The following is a 19,710-nucleotide window of genomic DNA, read 5'->3' on the forward strand; positions in this document are numbered from 1 at the left end:
TGCTCACTGAAGAACCTATGCTCAGTTTATATGATCGCATGATACTTTCCAACTTGTAAAATCATTAAATTTTAGCCGGTGTCACTAAATGATGCATGTTCTTTGTGTCATTTAGCAATGCCTTTTAGGAAAATAAGGCATATCGCTATCTCAGTTGTTTGTTCTAGTGAGTTTATTGACAAATCGCTCTTGATAACTACCCTTCCCATCTTGAAACGTATTCATTCCATTGGTGTTGTTGATTTCTTCTACTCCAAAGTTCCCACCTCTTTCACTCACTCCATCTTATCCAACACTCCAGGAGATGCTGAACCTCCCATCCACTCTCCCTCTCCTCTCAATCCTTTTTCTCATCATAAATTCGGCAATGACGACCGAGGCTGTGGCGCCTGGTTCTTCTCCTACTTCCTCCTCCTCCTCTGATAATGACGACGACTTGGCGGTAGTGCAAGCCCAAGCCCAAGCTCTCATAGCATTCAAGGATGCCATCACCCATGACCCCTCTTCTTGCCTCTCGTCCTGGACCACCTCCTCCACCTTCTCCAACTCTACTAGTCATATTGTCCACACCACAACACCGGCCTCCTACTGCCCCTCCAACAGCTCTGCCGGCTGGTACGGCCTGCACTGTGATGACCGCTTCCACATCATCTCCATCAACCTCTCCTCTTGCAGCCTCTCTGGCTCGCCTCCCTTCCCTTCTCCCCTTCTGTGGCTCTCTGGTTCCATCTCCCCTTCTCTGGCTCTCCTCCCTTCCCTTTCTCTTCTCAATCTTTCCTACAACAACTTTTCAGGCCCCATCCCTTCTAGCCTCGGGAACCTCACCCAGCTACAGACCTTGGATCTCGAGTACAACAACCTGGAAGGTCCCATCCCTTCTAGCCTCGGGAAACTTACCCAGCTACGAATCTTGGTTCTCGACAACAACAGACTGGAAGGCACCATCCCTTCTAGCCTCGGGAACCTCACCCAACTACGGATCTTGGATCTCAACGGCAACAACCTGGAAGGTCCCATCCCTTCTAGCCTCGGGAACCTCATCCAACTACAGACCTTGGTCCTCGAGTACAACAAATTCTCAGGCCTCATCCCTTCTAGCCTCGGGAACCTCACCCAGCTACGAATCTTGGTTCTCGACAGCAACGACCTGGAAGGCACCATCCCTTCTAGCCTCGGGAACCTCATCCAGCTACAGACCTTAGATCTCGACAGCAACGACCTGGAAGGCCCCATCCCTTCTCGCCTTGGGAACCTCATCCAGCTACAGACTTTAGATCTCGACAACAACCACCTGGAAGGCCCCATACCTTTTATCCTTGGGAACTTCACCCGGCTACAAACCTTGTACCTCGAGAGCAACAACTTTTCAGGCCCCATCCCTTCTAGCCTCGGGAAACTCATCCAGCTACAGATCTTGGATCTCTCCTTCAACAACCTGGAAGGCCCCATCCCTTCTAGCCTCGGGAACCTTACCCAACTATGGAGCTTGGGTCTCGAGAGCAACAACCTGGAAGGTCCCATTCCTTCTAGCCTTGGGAACCTCATCCAGCTACAGACCTTGGATCTCGACCAGAACAACCTGGAAGGCCCCATTCCTTCTAGTCTCGGGAACCTCATCCAACTACAGACCTTGGATTTCAATAGCAACAACCTCGAGAGCCCCATCCCGTCTAGCCTCGGGAACCTCACCCACCTACGGATCTTGCGTCTCCACAGCAACAACTTGGAAGGGCCCATTCCTTCCAGTCTCGGGAACCTCACCCAGCTACGGGCCTTGCGTCTCGACAGCAACAAGCTGACAGGGACGATACCAGCTGCACTCGGAAGCTGCTCACAACTCACCGACCTTCGACTAGGGTTCAACACTCTCAAGGGTTCCATCCCCAGTGAGTTGGGAATGCTCATAAACCTCGAGGAACTCTCACTAGTTAGAAACAACCTAGAAGGGATTGTCCCTGTTGACGCTTTACATAATCTGACGGTTCTTCAGGTCTTGCGTCTCTTTCGAAACAATTTGACTGGGAAGATAGAGAACTTGGACCTGTCCAAGTTGCCGGATCTCTCGAGTTTTAGTGCCTATGAAAATGCTTTAGAAGGGGAGCTACCTGCTGGTCTAACAGAGAGTAAGGAACTGGTCGTCTTTGATGTGCAGGGGAACAAATATCTCACCGGATCCTTAGGCAATACTGCTACTCCTGACATCACTGGTTTATTCAACCTGAGGGTGCTCTCGGTGAGCTACAACCAACTAAGCGGAGACATCCCTAGTTGGGTTTGGAAGCTTCCCAGTCTGCAGGCACTAGACCTCTCCAACAATCGTTTTAGTGGCCGCTTCCCTGCGACTCTCACGCACCTCTCCTACTTCAAGCTCAATCAAACAGCAGGCAGTAACCAGTCAACCCTCTACGAGGAGGTGCCTGTCACGTTGAAGAATACTGTCCAAATTCTTGACTATTTTTTGAGTGCGCGGATCTACTTTGATGTGTCCATGAACGATCTGGAAGGCGAAATTCCGGAGAGCTTCGGGGAGCTGCAGGGTTTGACAGGAGCCAACCTGTCCCACAACCGAATCAGCGGCCCCATAGGTGAGGGTACATTCGGTAGGCTGATGCATTTGGAGGTGTTGGACCTGTCCTACAACCAGCTCAGCGGTGGCATCCCACAAGATTTCACGTCTCTGGACAGCCTCTCTACTCTAAACCTCGCCCACAACCAATTGGAAGGACCCATTCCCACACAGAACAACTTTAATACCAGGTTCACGAATGTGAGCTACGAGAACAACCTGGGCCTGTGTGGCTACCCTCTTTCCTCCTCCTGCAACACAAGCATCGATGATGCAAGTAGTTATGTGGGCATCACAAGCACAAGCACAGGCAGGCCAAAGCAGCACCTATTATTGATCATGATTTGGTTCCATGAGTTCGTATCTCCATGGGCAGTTCTGGTGGGCTATCCCGGTGGGGTTGCACTTGGCATATTTCTCAGCCATCTCGTCTCCTCAAAATTGAAGTGAATCAGTAGTAGTGTTGGACAAGAGAACTGGACTGGACTGGATTGCACAGTTTTAAGGACTGCCATCATAAAAGCTATTTGATTACTCACACGAGGAGCACAATCTCCAACATGAGCATTTGAACTATGTATAAATATGCCTTTTAAACTTCAAATTGTTTGCATTTTTACTCCATGGCCAGCCAATGATCGATGGCCTAGGGGAACAACTATCTTGATTCACATTTATCCACGTATCGACAAAACTTGGAGATTTCGCAAGTGGGTCCTTGGAATTCATATCATATCATAGCTTTTTAATAGAATGTTCCTATGTTCCTATGGTGAGTCAATCTCCTTGGATTTTCTGAGTTAATAAGTGTTGAGAATCAAGCTCAACCTAGTCTAGTGTGTGAACACACCCTTGAGAGTGTGCACTCAAAGATCAAAAGTCACCACTCTTATCTACACATTAACTATGTATCATAAAATCATATTCTATGACACATAACTAATGAGTTTTCACATTCCCCATGACCCATGAGCTTCGGTAGTTAATGAAGAGAGAGAGTGACTATATAAAGCACTGTCCTCCTACTTTGTAATTAAGTCGATTAATCTCCTTTGTAATATACATTTTCTTGAGTGTTTTATTGTCTCTCTAATCTATCTTATGTTTCTCTCTCTCTCTCTCTCTCTCTCTCTCTCTCTCTCTTATACACACACACTCACAACACATATCTCTAGTCTATTCCGCTACACAAGAATCACCATTGATTCTTTACATGGTATCAGAGCGGTTTGGTAGCTTAATCTCGCTCATCCGTGTGTGTTGAGTTGTACATCGACGTTCAAGAAGAACCGGCTCATCGCTATCGTAGTGCAACCACATAGCTCGTATTTAAGAGAGAAGAAGGAAGAAATCTATGTCAAACACCATGAATACTCAAATGGGGAGTGTTGTCGTGAAGATTTTCGGCAATGGTGTGAAAATCACATAAAACGTACAAAATCGAGTATGAATCACATAAAACAATAATAGTGAAGTATCTAAGTACAAAATGATGGAGGTCTTCAACAACTTTCGAATGCACTTTATTACACGAAAAACGGACAACTAGATGTAAAGATATGAGGGTATAGAGTTTGTGAAAGTAAAAGAGAAAACTGTGAGATATCCCACATAGGCACGACAAATATGGCTCTCATAATATATAAGGTAGAGTAAAAGCTATTATCTTTGTGTCTATGTGTTGAACATAGAGAGTTCAAGGTAACTTGAACTAAGAGTGGAGGTGGCCTAGCCACTCGTAAAGGTTTTGGCCAACCAAAATCAGATCAGCTCCATAGCCGATGATCCAGCGGCAGCAGCCGGCAAAGCGACGGTGGCACACCGGCAACCGACATCCGATGGAGCCGACGAGGTGGCGGTATCGGCATCCGACGGAGCCGGCGAGCCGACGGTGGAATCGGCATCCGACGACGACGACATCCGACGGGCGTCCAAATTAATAATTAAATATATATCACATACATATACACAAGGAGGGCAAGTGAGGATTCGAACCTTGCACCTCCTAGTTAAGAGTCAATTGGCTTACCACTAAGCCATGACATTTAGTTGAATTTATATTTCTATCATTGTACTTTTACATGGAAATTCTCATACATGAGAGCTAAAATGAGTGACATGGTTATCATGCACCACATGTAATACATGAGCGCTAAATGGCAAACATGCATTTTATGCATGTCTTTGTACCCTCACATGCATCATATGCATGAGAGTATCTATAAAAGAAGGGATGAAAAAGAAGAAGGGTTAGGCTTTTTTTTGTTATGAAATTAAGAAGAAGAGAATTCGTTATCGAATTGATCGTGTAACTTGTTTCTTAAAATCTAAAATCAAGAGTTTAATCTCGATATCTCTCTCTTGGCCATATCAATCTTTCTCAATCTAAGTCAAGCGTTTAATCTTAATCTCTTTCTCTCTCTCGTTCTATCCTAAATACTTTCTCGCTAAGCTTGGTGCGAACTTTGATCCTTCCGATCCAAAACCTCGGCGGTTCCGCCTCACGATTTGCGCCTAGTGACGGATCTTCACAACATAATTAAGTGGTGAACCCGACGTGAAAGAGGCAGTAGGAAGGATCAAGTCGAGGATCAACCGATACTTGGAGATGGCATCCGCAAGCAATCAAAGCGGGAGAGCTCGAAAGGATGATGCTAATCGTCGAGCAAATGATGAGATCTCGGGACAACGACGCGAGCTTGGAGAAGGGTGTTGATCGTGTCGTAGAGCTCGAGGGCCAATTTGATGGAAGGAACGTTACGAAGTTCCTTGATACATATAGAAGGGTGATGAATCAAAGGGACATGTCTGAAGCACGTCAAATCGCAAGCTTCAAGAGAGTTGTCGCCAACAACGTCCAAAGACGCATCATCGAACTTCAAGAAGGTAAGACAACATGGTCCGAGTTCGAGAAAACGATACTAGCAAAGTTCGCGACTGAAGACTCAACGAGGATGACTCGACATGCCCTGATGAAGTGGATAGAGAAGAAGAATAAGAAGATGAGCGCCTCGAGGGTGTACGACAAATTCAACCAGATGTTTAGTCGTCTCCCCAACACGGACCAACTGTTGCTTGAAGAGGACAAGACTTTGTACATCTCGAAAGCTGTGGACATGAAGGATAGACAAGAATTGGGGACTCTTCTCGAAGACGATACCCAAGCAAATGGGCTTGTAGCGGATTGGATCGCGGTGAAGCGGGCGTGCAATAGGCTCGATAAACGTCGCCAATGGGTTGACGACACCGACTTGACGGGATCGACTTTCACGGTGTCGCGTTGTTACGCGCGTACGTGGAGAAAGGCAGGACCACGGGGGTCTTGGACTAGGGAGTGATGGAGCGTAGGAAGTCGTGCTTCACCGTCTCCGGGGCATCCCAGAAGCACACCGGAAGCAACCGAAGAGAGAGAGAGAGAGAGAGAGAGCGCTTAACACCGACTCACGCACACACACACGCAGGCCAACCCGACTCACACCCTTAAGTACAGGAAATGCAGGAAAGGGGAAACACCCGACACCAACGAAGACGCGAATGTACACAGACAGACGCAAACGTATATATATATATATATATAAGAAGAATACATTCCCGGCGTCGAGCCGGACCAAGGTAGGTTACAGTAGTCGTCAGCTGCCACGCCGACGTCGGGGAGCTCACGGGCTCGTCGTGCCGAGAGGGGTCTTGCGCAGGAGATGAGCTGAAGCAAACCCTAAGCGAACACGAAGGGGGAGAAGAAGAAGAAGAAGAAGAAACCCTAAATCTAAACCTAACGGTGAACCCTCTAATGCAAAATGGGCAACCCCTTCACAAAGGGCGTTCCCCTCCTTTTATAGAACAAGGACAGGGATGCGTTACAATGTGGGATAAACCCCGACTTACATGGGACCGTCTGTCCCGACTTGACTACTCTTCGGCGCCATAAAGGCGCCCTCGTTATTCACACTAAATGTACATGGGTGCGTACACACGCTGCACCCCGCCGATGTACCCAATGTTTCCCGGTTTTCGCCTCTGGCCGAAATTCTTCACGACATCCGCCCCCACCTAACCGCACATCCACCGGTATGTGCCAAGTCCGGTTGAAGGGTGAGAGATTTCGGCCGGTGAGAAACCGGTCTTCCGTGATCCGCATCCCGGCTCGTTGCCGGTTTGATCCGTCGGCTTCGATTCTTCCTTCGCGCTTACCTCCCCGTAGGCTCGTTCGACCCGTCGATGGGTCCTCTGCCGCGATCTCCGTAGTACGCGTACTTCGGTTGGCCCTTGTTCGGCCGTATGAACGCCCCGCTTCCCGCCGTATGCCCGATGTCCTCCGCCGCCACCTTCCTTCTCCATGGTCTTACATCGTCGCGTAAGCTCGAACTGCCATGGTCTCTGGAACGGTGTGGGGATCCCTTTCCGGTCTTCGTGCTGTTGCAACAAGTCCTGAGTCTTTCGCTTGTCGTCGTCCCCTCGCCCCCACCAGCTTGTCACCCCGGGCTTGCCGTGTCAGTCTTCACTACTTCGACGGAGCTACTGAGATCTACGAAGCGAGTGTGGAGGATCCTCCTCCGGCCTCTCTTGCCATCCCCTTACTCCAGCCCTGTGCAGTCCACTAGACACTTGTCACCTCGTCCTTGGCACCTCTCTTGTGCCATCTTCCGCTTCCTTTGTTCGGCCCCGCCCGCGCCGAACACCGTTCCGTAGTCATGCTTCGATCCGGCCCGCGATGGCCACTTGCGAGACTCTTGTTCTTTCCAAGGTGTGCCTTTCCGGCCTGACACACCTCCTCGTGTTCGCCCCTACCGGCTCCTTCCGAAACCGTGACCGGCCGGTGAGGGTTTCGCACTTCGTCCGCCCGTCTTACCGGCTCCCTATCTGCTACCTTGTGTTGTCGGGTCCCGTTCCCTGTCGCCACCGTCCTTCTCCCTCGGTCTTACGTTGCCACGTTGGCCGAACTGCCGGGGTCTTCGGATCGGTGTGAGGGTCCCATAGGACCGGACTCCGTTTCTATGCTGGCCGAAATTCGGGCGTCTTTTGTTTGAGTCCCTCCCGGACTCTCCTCGTGTCTTCCGCGTAGGCGGGTCCCGTTTCCCACCGCCACCAACCTTCTCTCTCGGTCTCATGTTGCCACGTTGGCCGAACTGTCAGAGTCTCTAGTTAATTGTGGGGATCCCGTAAGACTGGACTTCCTTACACCCTTGCCTTCGTCACCTCGCCACCACCGTCAGTATCTTGGTCTTACGTCGACCGCGTTACCGACTGCCGAAGTCTCTAGAACCGGTGTGAAGGATCCTCCGTAGACCGCCCATCCGTAGCCCTTGCCTTCGTCACCTCGCCGCCAGCGTCAGTATCTTGGTCTTACGTCGACCGCGTTGCCGACTGCCAAAGTCTCTAGAACCGGTGTGAAGGATCCTCCATAGACGTCCGATTTGTCTTCCCGACCCTGTCCCGGGTCGTCCTTTTCCGCATGCCGAGAGGGCGGTTTACTCCGCACCCTCTCCCGTGGTACCGACGTACCATGTCCTCGGCCTCTTCGTAGGCCTACTCTCTTCCTCCCTCCCGGAATGGTCATCCGGGAGTCCGCTCCGCCCGGTTCTCGTCTGGGTCCGTTCGTCCTTCTCCGGATTGCCGAGTCCCGTTCTCCTGTCGCCACCGATCTCTCTTATAGGACTCACGTCGGCACTCGGGCCTGCAGCCGGATCGGTGTAAGGAATCCCATAGGACCTGCTTTCATTCTCCTTCCAACCCTCGACCTTCGCCCGGTCGGTCTTTCTCCCCATGTAAAAGAGGGCGGCTCGTCCCGCACCCCCTTTCGTATCGGCACTTTCATGCCGAATCCGGCCCCGATCGAACGATCCACGACCGGATTCTGCTCCATACGAATCGGAATGCCGATCTTCTCGTGCCACATCCATCGTCGGCCTCCTCACAAGCCGTTTCCCATCTGTCTTCGCTGGCATCGTGCCAGGACTCCTTGGTACCACCATCCATCTCCTCGGACTTACATGGGCATACGGGCCCGAATGCCGAGTTCTCCGGAATTGGGTCCGTGGGCTTTCGTCCGCTCCTTCCCCGTATTGTCTCGCCGGTGATTCTTGGCCTTTCGCCGCCGCCTTCCTCCGCTTGGGACTCACGTGGGCACTCGGGCCCGACTGCCATCGTCTCGGGAGCAAGTGTGGGAAGACACAAAGAATCGCCCGTCCGTTTTACGCCCTTGTCCGTAGCCACCGACTCTTCGTGGTCGGCGGTCGTCTTCTTACCGATCGCGCAAGCCCCGTCTGGGCTTGCTTCTCTAATGACCGGGACCTCGGGCTGACACGCCCGAAACCGCTGGTCCCAACGTTCCGGTTCCGTGATCTGTATCTCGGCCTCGTCCTTGGCCGTTCTATCTCCGCAAGTCGAGAGGGCGTTTTGTTATGCACCCTCTCCCGTGGTACCGTGGTACCGATCTTCCGCCGTCGCGTGGGGCAAATCCGTCTCCTCAGTCTCGGCTTGCGGCCTCCGTCTTTCCTCTTCCTCGAGCATCGCCTCGAGAGCTGTGTACGCCTCCGCAATCCTGGCCCCAACGCCGACCCTTGCCGACTCTCTTCGTCGTTCGGCCTCTTCCCGTTGTGATGGCACGCCATCGCGTACCTTCCTCTTAGCCTTCTCGGCTCGCTCGTTGTCTAGCCATTGGCACACCCTTCGGACCTTCGACCAGTCCTCTATAAGCCCATTCGCTCCATCATCATTTTCGAGCTCAATCCCGAGGGCCTCCCGTTCCGCTCGGTCGATCGACCTGACGAACAATAGGACCTTGTCCGCCCCCACCAAACCTTGTTCCCACTCTGGGAGTTGAGCAAGCCGTCGCTCGAACTCTCGGAACGCCTTCGTCGCGCCCCGGTGGGTCTTTGCCGATGCTACCCACTGGTCGAAGTCGTGTCGTCCCTGGCTCTTCCGCCGTCCTCCGTATGCCTTCAGGAGCGCCTCTTCGAAGGCCTCCCACGAACTATGAGCCTCATGGAGCTCCTTTACTTCCGCATGCATCCGGACAGCTACAACCCGACAGAAGAACTCCAGCCTCAACGCCTCGTCTACGCCACGCTCCTCCATTCCCGCGTTGTAGGCTTCCAAGTAAGATGGGACTTTGTCCCCGTTGAAACGGCCGACTCTTTCGACCACTCGCTCAACCGCTTGTTGCACTGCTTCTCGCCTCATCACCACTCGTGCCGACTCCAACACCACTTCGGCCACCATCTCCGCAAGGTCGTCGTCTTCCGACTCCATCCTCCCTTGCCGCCTTTCACGTCGGGTTCACCAAATATGTCACGTTGTTACGCACGTGCGTGGAGAAAGGCGGGACCACGGGGGTCTTGGACTAGGGAGTGATGGAGCGTAGGAAATCGTGCTTCATCGTCTCCGGGGCATCCCAGAAGCACACCGGAAGCAACCGAAGAGAGAGAGAGAGAGAGAGAGAGAGAGAGAGAGAGAGAGCACTTAACACTGACTCACGCACACACACACGCAGGCCAACCCGACTCACACCCTTAAGTACAGGAAATGCAAGAAAGGGGAAGCACCCGACACCAACGAAGACGCGAATATACACAGATAGACGCAAACGTATATATATATATATATAAAAGAAGAATACATTCCCGGCGTCGAGTTGGACCAAGGTAGGTTACAGTAGTCGTTAGCTGCCAAGCCGCCGTCGGGGAGCTCACGGGCTCGTCGCGCCGAGTGGGGTCTTGTGCAGGAGAAGAGCTGAAGCAAACACTAAGCGAACACGAAGGGGGAGAAGAAGAAGAAGAAGAAGAAACCCTAAATCTAAACCTAACGGTATACCCTCTAATGCAAAATGGGCAACCCCTTCACAAAGGGCGTTCCCCTCCTTTTATAGAACAAGGACAGGGATGCGTTACAATGTGGGATAAACCCCGACTTACATGGGACCGTCTGTACCGACTTGACTACTCTTCGGCGCCATACAGGCGCCCTTGTTATTCACACTAAATGTACATGGGTGCGTACACACGCTGCACCCCGCCGATGTAGCCAATGTTTCCCAGTTTCCGCCTCTAGCCGAAATTCTTCACGACAACGGAGAAAGCAAGACCACCGAAAGTAGCTGAGCCGCCAAAACAAAGTGACGTGGAAGAAAAGAAGGTTGGTGATGATGTCATCGAAGAACTGGCGAAGAAGTTCGAGAAGGTCACGCTAGCCAACATGAATCGTCGGGGGCCCAAAGGAAAAGAACCCTTTAGATGCGTGTGGTGCGACAACATGGATCATATGAGAAGGGATTGCGCAAGCCTTCGAGAGGCGATCCGACAAAATATCGTGTACATAGATGACAACATGATCTGCTCGAGTGAGATTAGAAGACCCCTACGGGTGAATTTCGAAAGAGGAGGAATGAAGAAAGATATGGAGGATGCCGATGCGACTCATGTGGATGCGATGCACTATGCTGCGTCGGCCGGAATAAGAGTCGAGAAAGATAGAAATGAAGCTGCAAAAGTGGGAGCCAAGTTTTGGTCTTCTGTTCTCGAGTATAAGAAGATGGGGAAGGTCACATCGAACGAGGTAGAGCTTGAGGACCGAAGCGTGCAAAGCATAACCGGGTGGTCGGATCCGGTAGACGACAACACCATACTCACAGAGGTGATGTGTGACAACCATGAGGTGTTCGTCGAAGAAAAGAGAAAAAGAATACAAGAGCAAGGACCATAAAAAAGACATGAAACAAGGAACGCGAAAAAGAAGGACGAATCGGAGACAAGTCGACCTTTACAAACGGAGGAACGAGAATGAAGCCGAACAGGGGAGCCGAGCATACGAGTTGAAGAAACGGTTCGGCCCGTGAAGGTTGGTGTCGAAGACCCCGCTCGGAGGACAAGGACTATGCCTACCTATAAGCTAAGGTCGGACATAGAGCAGACGACGAACCTAAAGAAGATTCTTGAAGAATGAGTTCTTGATAGCCACGTGACTTTGTCCTTGAGGGAATTGCTTGGCATTACGAAGGAGGAGTTCCATGACACGATCGTGGACCTTGTAAAGAGAAAAAGACAACAATCGGACGAGGAAGAAGAGAAGCCGCAAAAAGCAAAAACGAATGCCATAATGATGGCAAGAGATGAAGTCGATGAAGATATGGTGGACAGCCACTATACTCAACCTCATTGGGCACGAGTGACAACGGTGTCGTGAAGAATTTCGGCCATAGGCGAAAACCGGGAAACATTGTCTACATCGGCGGGGTGCAGCGTGTGTACGCACCCATGTACATTTGGTGTTAATATCGAGGGCGCCTTTATGGCGCCGAAGAGTAGTCAAGTCGGGACAGACGATCCCATGAAAGTCGGGATTTGTCCCACATTCTAACGCGTCCCTCTCCTTGTTCTATAAAAGGGAGGGAACGCCCTTTGTAAAAGGGTTGCCCATTTTGGATTAGAGGATATACCGGTAGGTTTAGGGTTAGGTTTCTTCTGCTTCTTCTTCTTCCTCTTCGTGTTCGTTTAGGGTTGGCTGCACCTTATCTCCTATGCAAGACCCCGCTCGGCGCGACGAGCCCGAGAGCTCCCCGACGGCGGCTTGACAGCAGACGACTGTTGTAAACTATCCTGGTCCGGCTCGAAGCCGGGAGTGTATTCTACATATATATATATAAATATACATTTGCGTCTGTCTGTGTATATTCGCGTCTTGTTGGTGTCTGTTGCTCCCCTCCTTCCCTGCGTTTCCTGTACAAGAGGGCGTGTGTGCGTGTGCGTGTGCGTGTGTGCGTGTGTGCGTGCGTGCGTGCGTGAGTCGGTGTCAAGCACGCTCTCTCACTCCCTCTCTCTCTTCGGCTGCTTCCGGTGCGTTTCAGGGGTGCCCCAGAAAACGGTGAAGTGCGACTTCCTACGCTCCGTCGCTCCCTAGTCCAAGACCCCCGTAGTCCCGCCTTTCTCCACGCACGCGCGTAACAACGCGACATCTTTGGTGAACCCGACGTGAAAGGCGGCAAGGGAGGATGGAGTCGGAAGACGACGACCTTGCGGAGATGGTGGCCGAAGTAGTGTTGGAGTCGGCACGAGTGGTGATGAGGTGAGAAGCAGCGCAACAAGCGGTTGGGTGAGCGGTCGAAAGAGTCGGTCGTTTCAACGGGGACAAAGTCCCATCTTACTTGGAAGTCTACAACGCGGAAATGGTAGAGTGTGGCGTAGACGAGGCGTTGAGGCTGGAGTTCTTCTGCCGGGTCGTAGCTGTCCGGATGCATGCGGAAGTAATGGAGCTCTGTGAGGCTCGTGGTTCATGGGAGGCCTTCGAAGAGGCGCTCCTAAAGGCATACGGAGGACGGCGGAAGAGTCGGGGACGACACGACTTCGACCAGTGGGTAGCATCGACAAAGACCCACCGGGGTGTGATGAAGGCATTCCGGGAGTTCGAGCGACGACTTGCTCGGCTCCCAGAGCGGGAACAAGGTTTGGTGGGGGCGGACAAAGTCCTTTTGTTCGTCAGGTCGATCGACCGAGCGGAACGGGAAGCCATCGGGATTGAGCTCAAAGACGATGATGGAGCGAATGGGCTTACGGAGGACTGGTCGAGGGTCGGAAGGGTGTGCCAAAGGCTAGACAACGAGCGAGCCGATAAGGCTAAGAGGAAGGTACGCGACGGCGTGCCATCACAGCGCGAAGAGGCTGAACGGCAAAGAGAGTCGGCAAGGGTCGGCGTTGGGGCCAGGATTGCGGAGGCGTACGCAGCGCTCAAAGCGATGCTCGAGGAAGAGGGGGGATCGAGGCCAGAAGCTGAGACTGAGGAGACGGACTTGCCCCACGCGACGGCGGAAGATCGGTACCACGGTAGCACGGGAGAGGGTGCGGAACAAAATGCCCTCTCGACTTGCGGAGATAGAACGGCCAAGGACGAGGCCGAGATACCGATCGCGGAATCGAAACGTTCGGATCAGCGGTTTAGGGCGTGTCAGCCCGAGGTCCCGGTCATTGGAGAAGCGAGCCAAGACGGGCTTTGCGCGATCGGTAAGAAGAAAACCGCCGACCACGAAGAGTCGGTGGCTACGGACAAGGGCGTAAAACGGACGGGTGATTCTTTGTGTCTTCCCACACTTGCTCCCAAGACGATGGCAGTCGGGCCCAAGTACCCACGTGAGTCCGAAGCGGAGGAAGGCGGCGGCAGAGGGCCAAGAATCACTGGCGAGATGATACGGGGAAGGAGCGGACGAAAGCCCAAGGACCCGATTCCGGAGAACTCGGCATTAAGGCCCGTATGCCCATGTAAGACCGAGGAGATGGATGGCGGTACCGAGGAGTCCTGGCATGATGCCAACGAAGTCGGATGGGAAACGGGCTGCGAGGACGCCGAGGGCGGACACGGCACAAGGCGATCGGCATTCCGATACGGTTGGAGCGTGATCCGGTCATGGATCGTTCGATCGGGTCCAGTTTCGGCATGAAAGAGCCGATACGGAAGGGGGTGCGGGACGAGCCACCCTCTTTTACATGGGGAGAAAGACCGACCGGGCGAAGGTCGAGATTTGGAAGGAGAATGAAAGTCGGTCCTATGGGATTCCTTACATCGATCCGGCTGCAGGCCCGAGTGTCGGCGTGAGTCCTATAAGAGAGATCGATGGCGACAGGAGAACGGGACTCGGCAATCCGGAGAAGGACGAACGGACCCGGACAAGAACCGGGCGGAGCAGACTCCCGGATGACCATTCCGGGAGGGAGGAAGAGAGCAGGCCTACGAAGAGGCCGAGGACACGGTACGTCGGTACCACGGGAGAGGGTGCGGAGTAAACCGCACTCTCGGCATGCGGAAAAGGATGACCGGGGATAGGGTCAAGAAGGCGACGATAGCCCAAGGAGGATCCTTCACACCGGTTCTAGAGACTTCGGCAGTCGGCAACGAGGTCGACGTAAGATACTGATGGTGGTGGCGAGGTGACGAAGGCAAGGGCTACAAATCGGGCGGTCTACGGAGGATCCTTCACACCATTCCGGAGACCATGGCGGTTCGAGCCGACGCGACGACGTAAGACCATGGAGAAGGAAGGTGGCGGCAAGGTGACGAAGACAATGGGCGTAAGGAAGTCCGGTCCTACGGGATCCCCACACTTAGCCAGAGACTCCGGCAGTTCGGCCAACGTGGCAACGTGAGACCGAGAGAGAAGGTTGGTGGCGGCGGGAAACGGAACCCGGCTACGCGGAAGGCACGAGGATAGTCCGGGAGGGACTCAAACAAAAGACACCCGACTTTCGGCAAGCATAGAAACGGAGTCCGGCCCTATGGGACCCTCACACTGATCCGGAGACTCCGGCAGTTCGGCCAACGTGGCAACGTGAGACCGAGGGAGAAGGACGGTGGCGGGAGGGAACGGGACCCGACGACACGAGGTATCGGAAGGAGCCGATAGGGGTGAACACGGGGAGGTGTGTCAGGCTGGAAAGGCACACCTTGGACAGAACAAGAGTCTCGCGAGTGGCCATCACGGGCCGGATCGAAGCGTGACTACGGGACGCCGCTCGGCGCGGGCAAGGCCGAACGAAGGAAGCGGAAGACGGCACAAGGGAGGTGCCGAGAACGAAAGGACAAGTGCCTAGTGGACTACACAGGGTCGGAGTCAGGATGGCAAGAGAGGCCGGAGGAGGATCCTCCACACTCGCTTCGTAGATCTCGGTGGCTCCGTCGAAGTAACGAAGACTGACACGGCAAGCCGGGGTGACAAGCTGGTGGGGGCGAGGGGACGACGGCAAGCAGGGGACTCAGGACCTGTTGCAGCAGCACGACGACAGGAAGGGCCAAGCGGGCTACTGCAGGGTGTTCCTCGGATGCAAAGAACACCGGTATGCGGGAGAACAGTGATGCAAGATCAGGCCGGAAAGGGGCCGACGAGGGGTGTAACACGGGCAGTGCCAAACAACAGACGAGGGTAGGTGGCACACGGAGGTGCCAGAGCAGAAAGGCGAGCGCGAAGCGGAAAGGGATCTTCCACACCGTTCTGGAGACCATGGCGGTTCGAGCCGACGCGGCGATGTAAGACCATGGAGAAGGAAGGTGGCGGCGGAAGGACGAAGGCGACGCGAAACACCATCGGGACATCACGATTCGACAACGGAGGCCAACCGGGCTGCCACGGGCATTCCTCTAGCGGAGGACATCGGGCATACGGCGGGAAGCGGGGCGTTTATACGGCCGAACAAGGGCCAACGAAAGAACGCGTGCGACGGAGATCGCGGCAGAGGACCCATCGACGGGTCGAACGAGCCTACGGGGAGGCGAGCGCGAAGGGAGACTCGAAGCCGCCGGATCAAACCGGCAGTGAACCGAGATGCGGATCATGGGAGACCGGTTTCTCGCCGGCCGAAATCTCTCACCCTTCAGCCAGATTTGGCACGTACCGGTGGACGTGCAATTAGGTGGGGGCGGATGTCGTGAAGAATTTCGGCCATAGGCGAAAACCGGGAAACATTGTCTACATCGGCGGGGTGCAACGTGTGTACGCACCCATGTACATTTGGTGTTAATATCAAGGGCGCCTTTATGGCGCCGAAGAGTAGTCAAGTCGGGACAGACGATCCCATGAAAGTCGGGATTTGTCCCACATTCTAACGTGTCCCTCTCCTTGCTCTATAAAAGGGAGGGAACGTCCTTTGTAAAAGGGTTGCCCATTTTGGATTAGAGGGTATACCGGTAGGTTTAGGGTTAGGTTTCTTCTGCTTCTTCTTCTTCCCCTTCGTGTTCGTTTAGGGTTGGCTGCACCTTATCTCCTATGCAAGACCCCGCTTGGCGCGACGAGCCCGAGAGCTCCCCGACGGCGGCTTGACAGCAGACGACTGTTGTAAACTATCCTGGTCCGGCTCGAAGCCGGGAGTGTATTCTACATATATATATATACATATACGTTTGCGTCTGTCTGTGTATATTCGTGTCTTGTTGGTGTCGGGTGCTCCCCTCCTTCCCTGCGTTTCCTGTACAAGAGGGCGTGTGTGCGTGTGCGTGTGCGTGTGTGTGTGTGCGCGCGTGAGTCGGTGTCAAGCACGCTCTCTCACTCCCTCTCTCTCTTCGGCTGCTTCCGGTGCGTTTCAGGGGTGCCCCAGAAAATGGTGAAGTGCGACTTCCTACGCTCCGTCGCTCCCTAGTCCAAGAACCCCGTGGTTCCGCCTTTCTCCACGCACGCGCGTAACAACGCGACAACGGAGACGCCGGTGAAGATCGGGGAGAAGAAAGAGACCGCGGTAGCTTTGATCGACCACGGCTCGGAGATCAACCTCATGTCAACCGACTTCTACAAAAAAGGAAGATGGCCAATCAATAAAAACCACGTATGGAAGATTCGCGCGGCAACAAAGTCTACGGAGGACTTGTACGGAGCTTGTCCAAATGTCAAAGTCACGATCGGCGATGTGGAGATGGATCAACACTGCTTCGTACAAGAATCGGCGTCACATCCTGTAATCCTAGGGCAACCTTATATCACATCATCTCGGATGGAGACCAAAGTGTTCAATAATGGAGCAGCCTTCGCACGAATAAAGAGTCTTGACAACCAAAGATCTGTCCAATTCCTAACGGTGCAAGCCAATCATGAAAGGAATCGAGATAGTCTTGGAGGCGAATCCTCGGAGTTTTAGAGCGGACTATTGAAGCATGGGGCACAAATAGTCCGAGCAATCACAAGACCCCACAAGTAAGAAGAGTGCGTGGATTGCGAGGAGAAGCAACATGTGTCACACCTAGTGGCGCATGTAAACTAGTACTACTCGACAAGAAGGACAAGCGTCGGATACAAGAATTCGAGAAGATGCTGAAAGAAGAAAACATAATAGAAGAAGGAGAGTTCGTGACTCATATTATGGAAGAAGCCTCATTTAACGACACCATCGGCGAAATCGAGGACGTCGTGGACTTGAGCTATCTTCCCGACCAACGCGTGATTTCGGTTAACTCCGTCAACATGTAAGCTATCATCGATGAATACCGTCATGGCATCTCGATGAAGGAAGCTGACATCAACACGAAATATAAAATGGTGGATAAGAAGATCAAGCCAGTTGCGGTTCCGCTACCGGAAGATTGCTGGCAAAAGATGAAGGAAGTCGCTAACGATCCAAGCTTAAGAGATCCGAAGACGATAGGTCATGTCTTCACCGAAGAGACGAAAGGGAAGCTACGAGTTGGAAAGGAGGATTTCCTTCTCCCTGAAGAGGAGCAAATGTTTCGCAATATGCTTGAGAGACATGGGAAGGCTTTCACATTCTTCCCACGAGAAATCGGATGTGCCGACCCAAAGGTTATAGAGCCGATGGTGATCTTCACAGTGTCGTGAAGAAAACCATCCCTTAGCATAATCGGTGCATAGCGCGAGTGAACTGGCTCTTCACGCGTGCGCGCCCTTTAATGTATATAATAGAGAATTAGGTACAAAGGTATATCCTAGGTAGTTAGATTCGGTAGGTAGGAAGTTAATGAGGGAAACGGCTCCCTTCTTGAAGCTATAAAAGAGAGGGAGACGCGGGGAAAGAAGGATTTTTTTTTAGAGGAGGACGAAGTGTTGTCGGACCGTAACCGAACGCTTCTCCTCTATTCGTTCTCCATCGCTCTTCTCTGCAAGTTTTCGGGAGGCTCGCGCTACTTCGAGGAACGCCCGTGTGCTTCTGGCAGCACCTCCATCCTATCCCCTTTCGTGCGCAAACGAGCAGGCATCGGCATCTGTTCGCCTGCCTGTTCGGTTGTAACCGCTCGCATGCTCTGTTGTTTATTTGTCATTCGTTAATATACAAACATTCGTGTCTCTCTGTCTCTGTGTCCATTCGTGTCTTCTGCGTTGACGGGCCGTGTCCTTGTGTTTCTTTGCTCATACGTAACCGGGCGTCTCTCTCTTTCTCTTTCCCCTTCTCTCACCTGCTCTTCGGTTCAAGACCCCGGTGGTCCCGCCTCGTTTCTCCACGCACGCGCGTAGTAACGCGACAACGGTGCCCCATGTGCCTTGGAATTTGAAACCGATACCGGTTCCGAGAGCACACCTTCCGAAGCTGATCGAGCTCTTAAAGGAGAAGGTGAGTATGGGAATTCTAGAATTGTCGAATGCTCCTTATTCCAATAGGTGGTTCACAGTGCCGAAGAAGAATGGATCATTGCGATTCATCCAAGATCTTCAACCCGTCAACAAGGTGACAATTCGAAATGCCGGAATTGGTCCGAGCGTGGACGAATTTGCCGAAGCGTTTGCGGGCCGGTCCATCTACTCCATTGGCGATCTCTACTCCGGATATGACCAATTCCAATTGGCGATCGACAGTTGGGACATTACAACCATGAGGACTCTGATCAGGTTTGTGCGGATGTGTACCTTACCCCAAGGCGCAATGAACTCGGTGGCTCATATGGTGAATACCATGAATAAAGTCTTGAAGGATTGCATCCGGGACATCACGATGCCATTCTTGGATGATATTCCGATAAAAGGATGTTTGGATTAGGAGAAAAATGAATCGAAAGATAAGGAAGGTTGTAGAAAGTTTGTTGCGGATCATATGAAAGAGTGCGAGAAGGTGCTTCAAAGGCTCAAAGATGCGAATTTGACATTTTCAGGAGAAAAATCCGCATTCGGGCAACCGGAGATCTTGGTGGTAGGTCACTTATGTGGGGCATACGGCCGGAAGCCTTCGCCATACAAAGTGAATGCGATCCAAGACATGATAGAAGAATGCGAAAATCAAATGGAGGTTCGAAGGTTCCTTGGAGCATGCGCATTTTATCATATATGGATTCCTCACTACACTCATGTCGCCGAACCCTTATATGAACTACTAAAGAAAAGAATGAAGTTCGAATGGCGAAGCGAGCATACAAACGCGATGCGAGGATTGAAGAAACTACTTCTTGAAGCTCCATCACTAAGAAAGGCCAACTATACTGAAAGGAAGCCGATTTTTGTGATTGTAGATACGAGCCCAACCAGAATCGGGTGGGTCATCAACCAAGAAGGAGAAGATAATGCACGATATGCCATCCGGTTCGGAGCGAAGGTTCTCAGCGAACGGCAACAAAGATATGCCCAAGTCAAGCGGGAACTTTGGGGTATTGTGTCGGCAGTGAAGATGGACAACGATTACCTGATCGGGTCGGAAATGATAATAGAGACAGATTGTCTCTCAATTCTCGGAATGGTCTCG

General features: G+C 52.6%; 1 protein-coding gene across 3 annotated transcripts in view; it reads left to right on the forward strand.

The window, feature by feature from the left end:
• The first annotated feature begins 321 nt into the window (after positions 1-321).
• The window catches only part of LOC147852782 (uncharacterized), a 50,737-nt gene continuing 31,348 nt past the window's right edge, over positions 322-19,710 (forward strand). The window contains exons 1-2 of one of the 3 annotated variants that reach the window (XM_087332893.1): positions 322-866; positions 939-3,023. In XM_087332893.1, the coding sequence (XP_087189019.1) occupies positions 368-866; positions 939-3,016 (2,577 nt within the window). In that variant the 5' untranslated portion in view covers positions 322-367 and the 3' untranslated portion in view covers positions 3,017-3,023. Of the gene's footprint in view, positions 3,144-19,710 lie in introns of all 3 variants that reach the window. The other 2 variants (XR_015531251.1, XM_087332892.1) reach the window with 2 other exon arrangements.

The sequence above is a fragment of the Azolla caroliniana genome, unplaced genomic scaffold (assembly GCF_043228905.1).
Source record: "Azolla caroliniana isolate FFs.n. ecotype wild unplaced genomic scaffold, voAzoCaro1.0.p SCAF_17, whole genome shotgun sequence".
Lineage (NCBI taxonomy): Eukaryota > Viridiplantae > Streptophyta > Polypodiopsida > Salviniales > Salviniaceae > Azolla > Azolla caroliniana.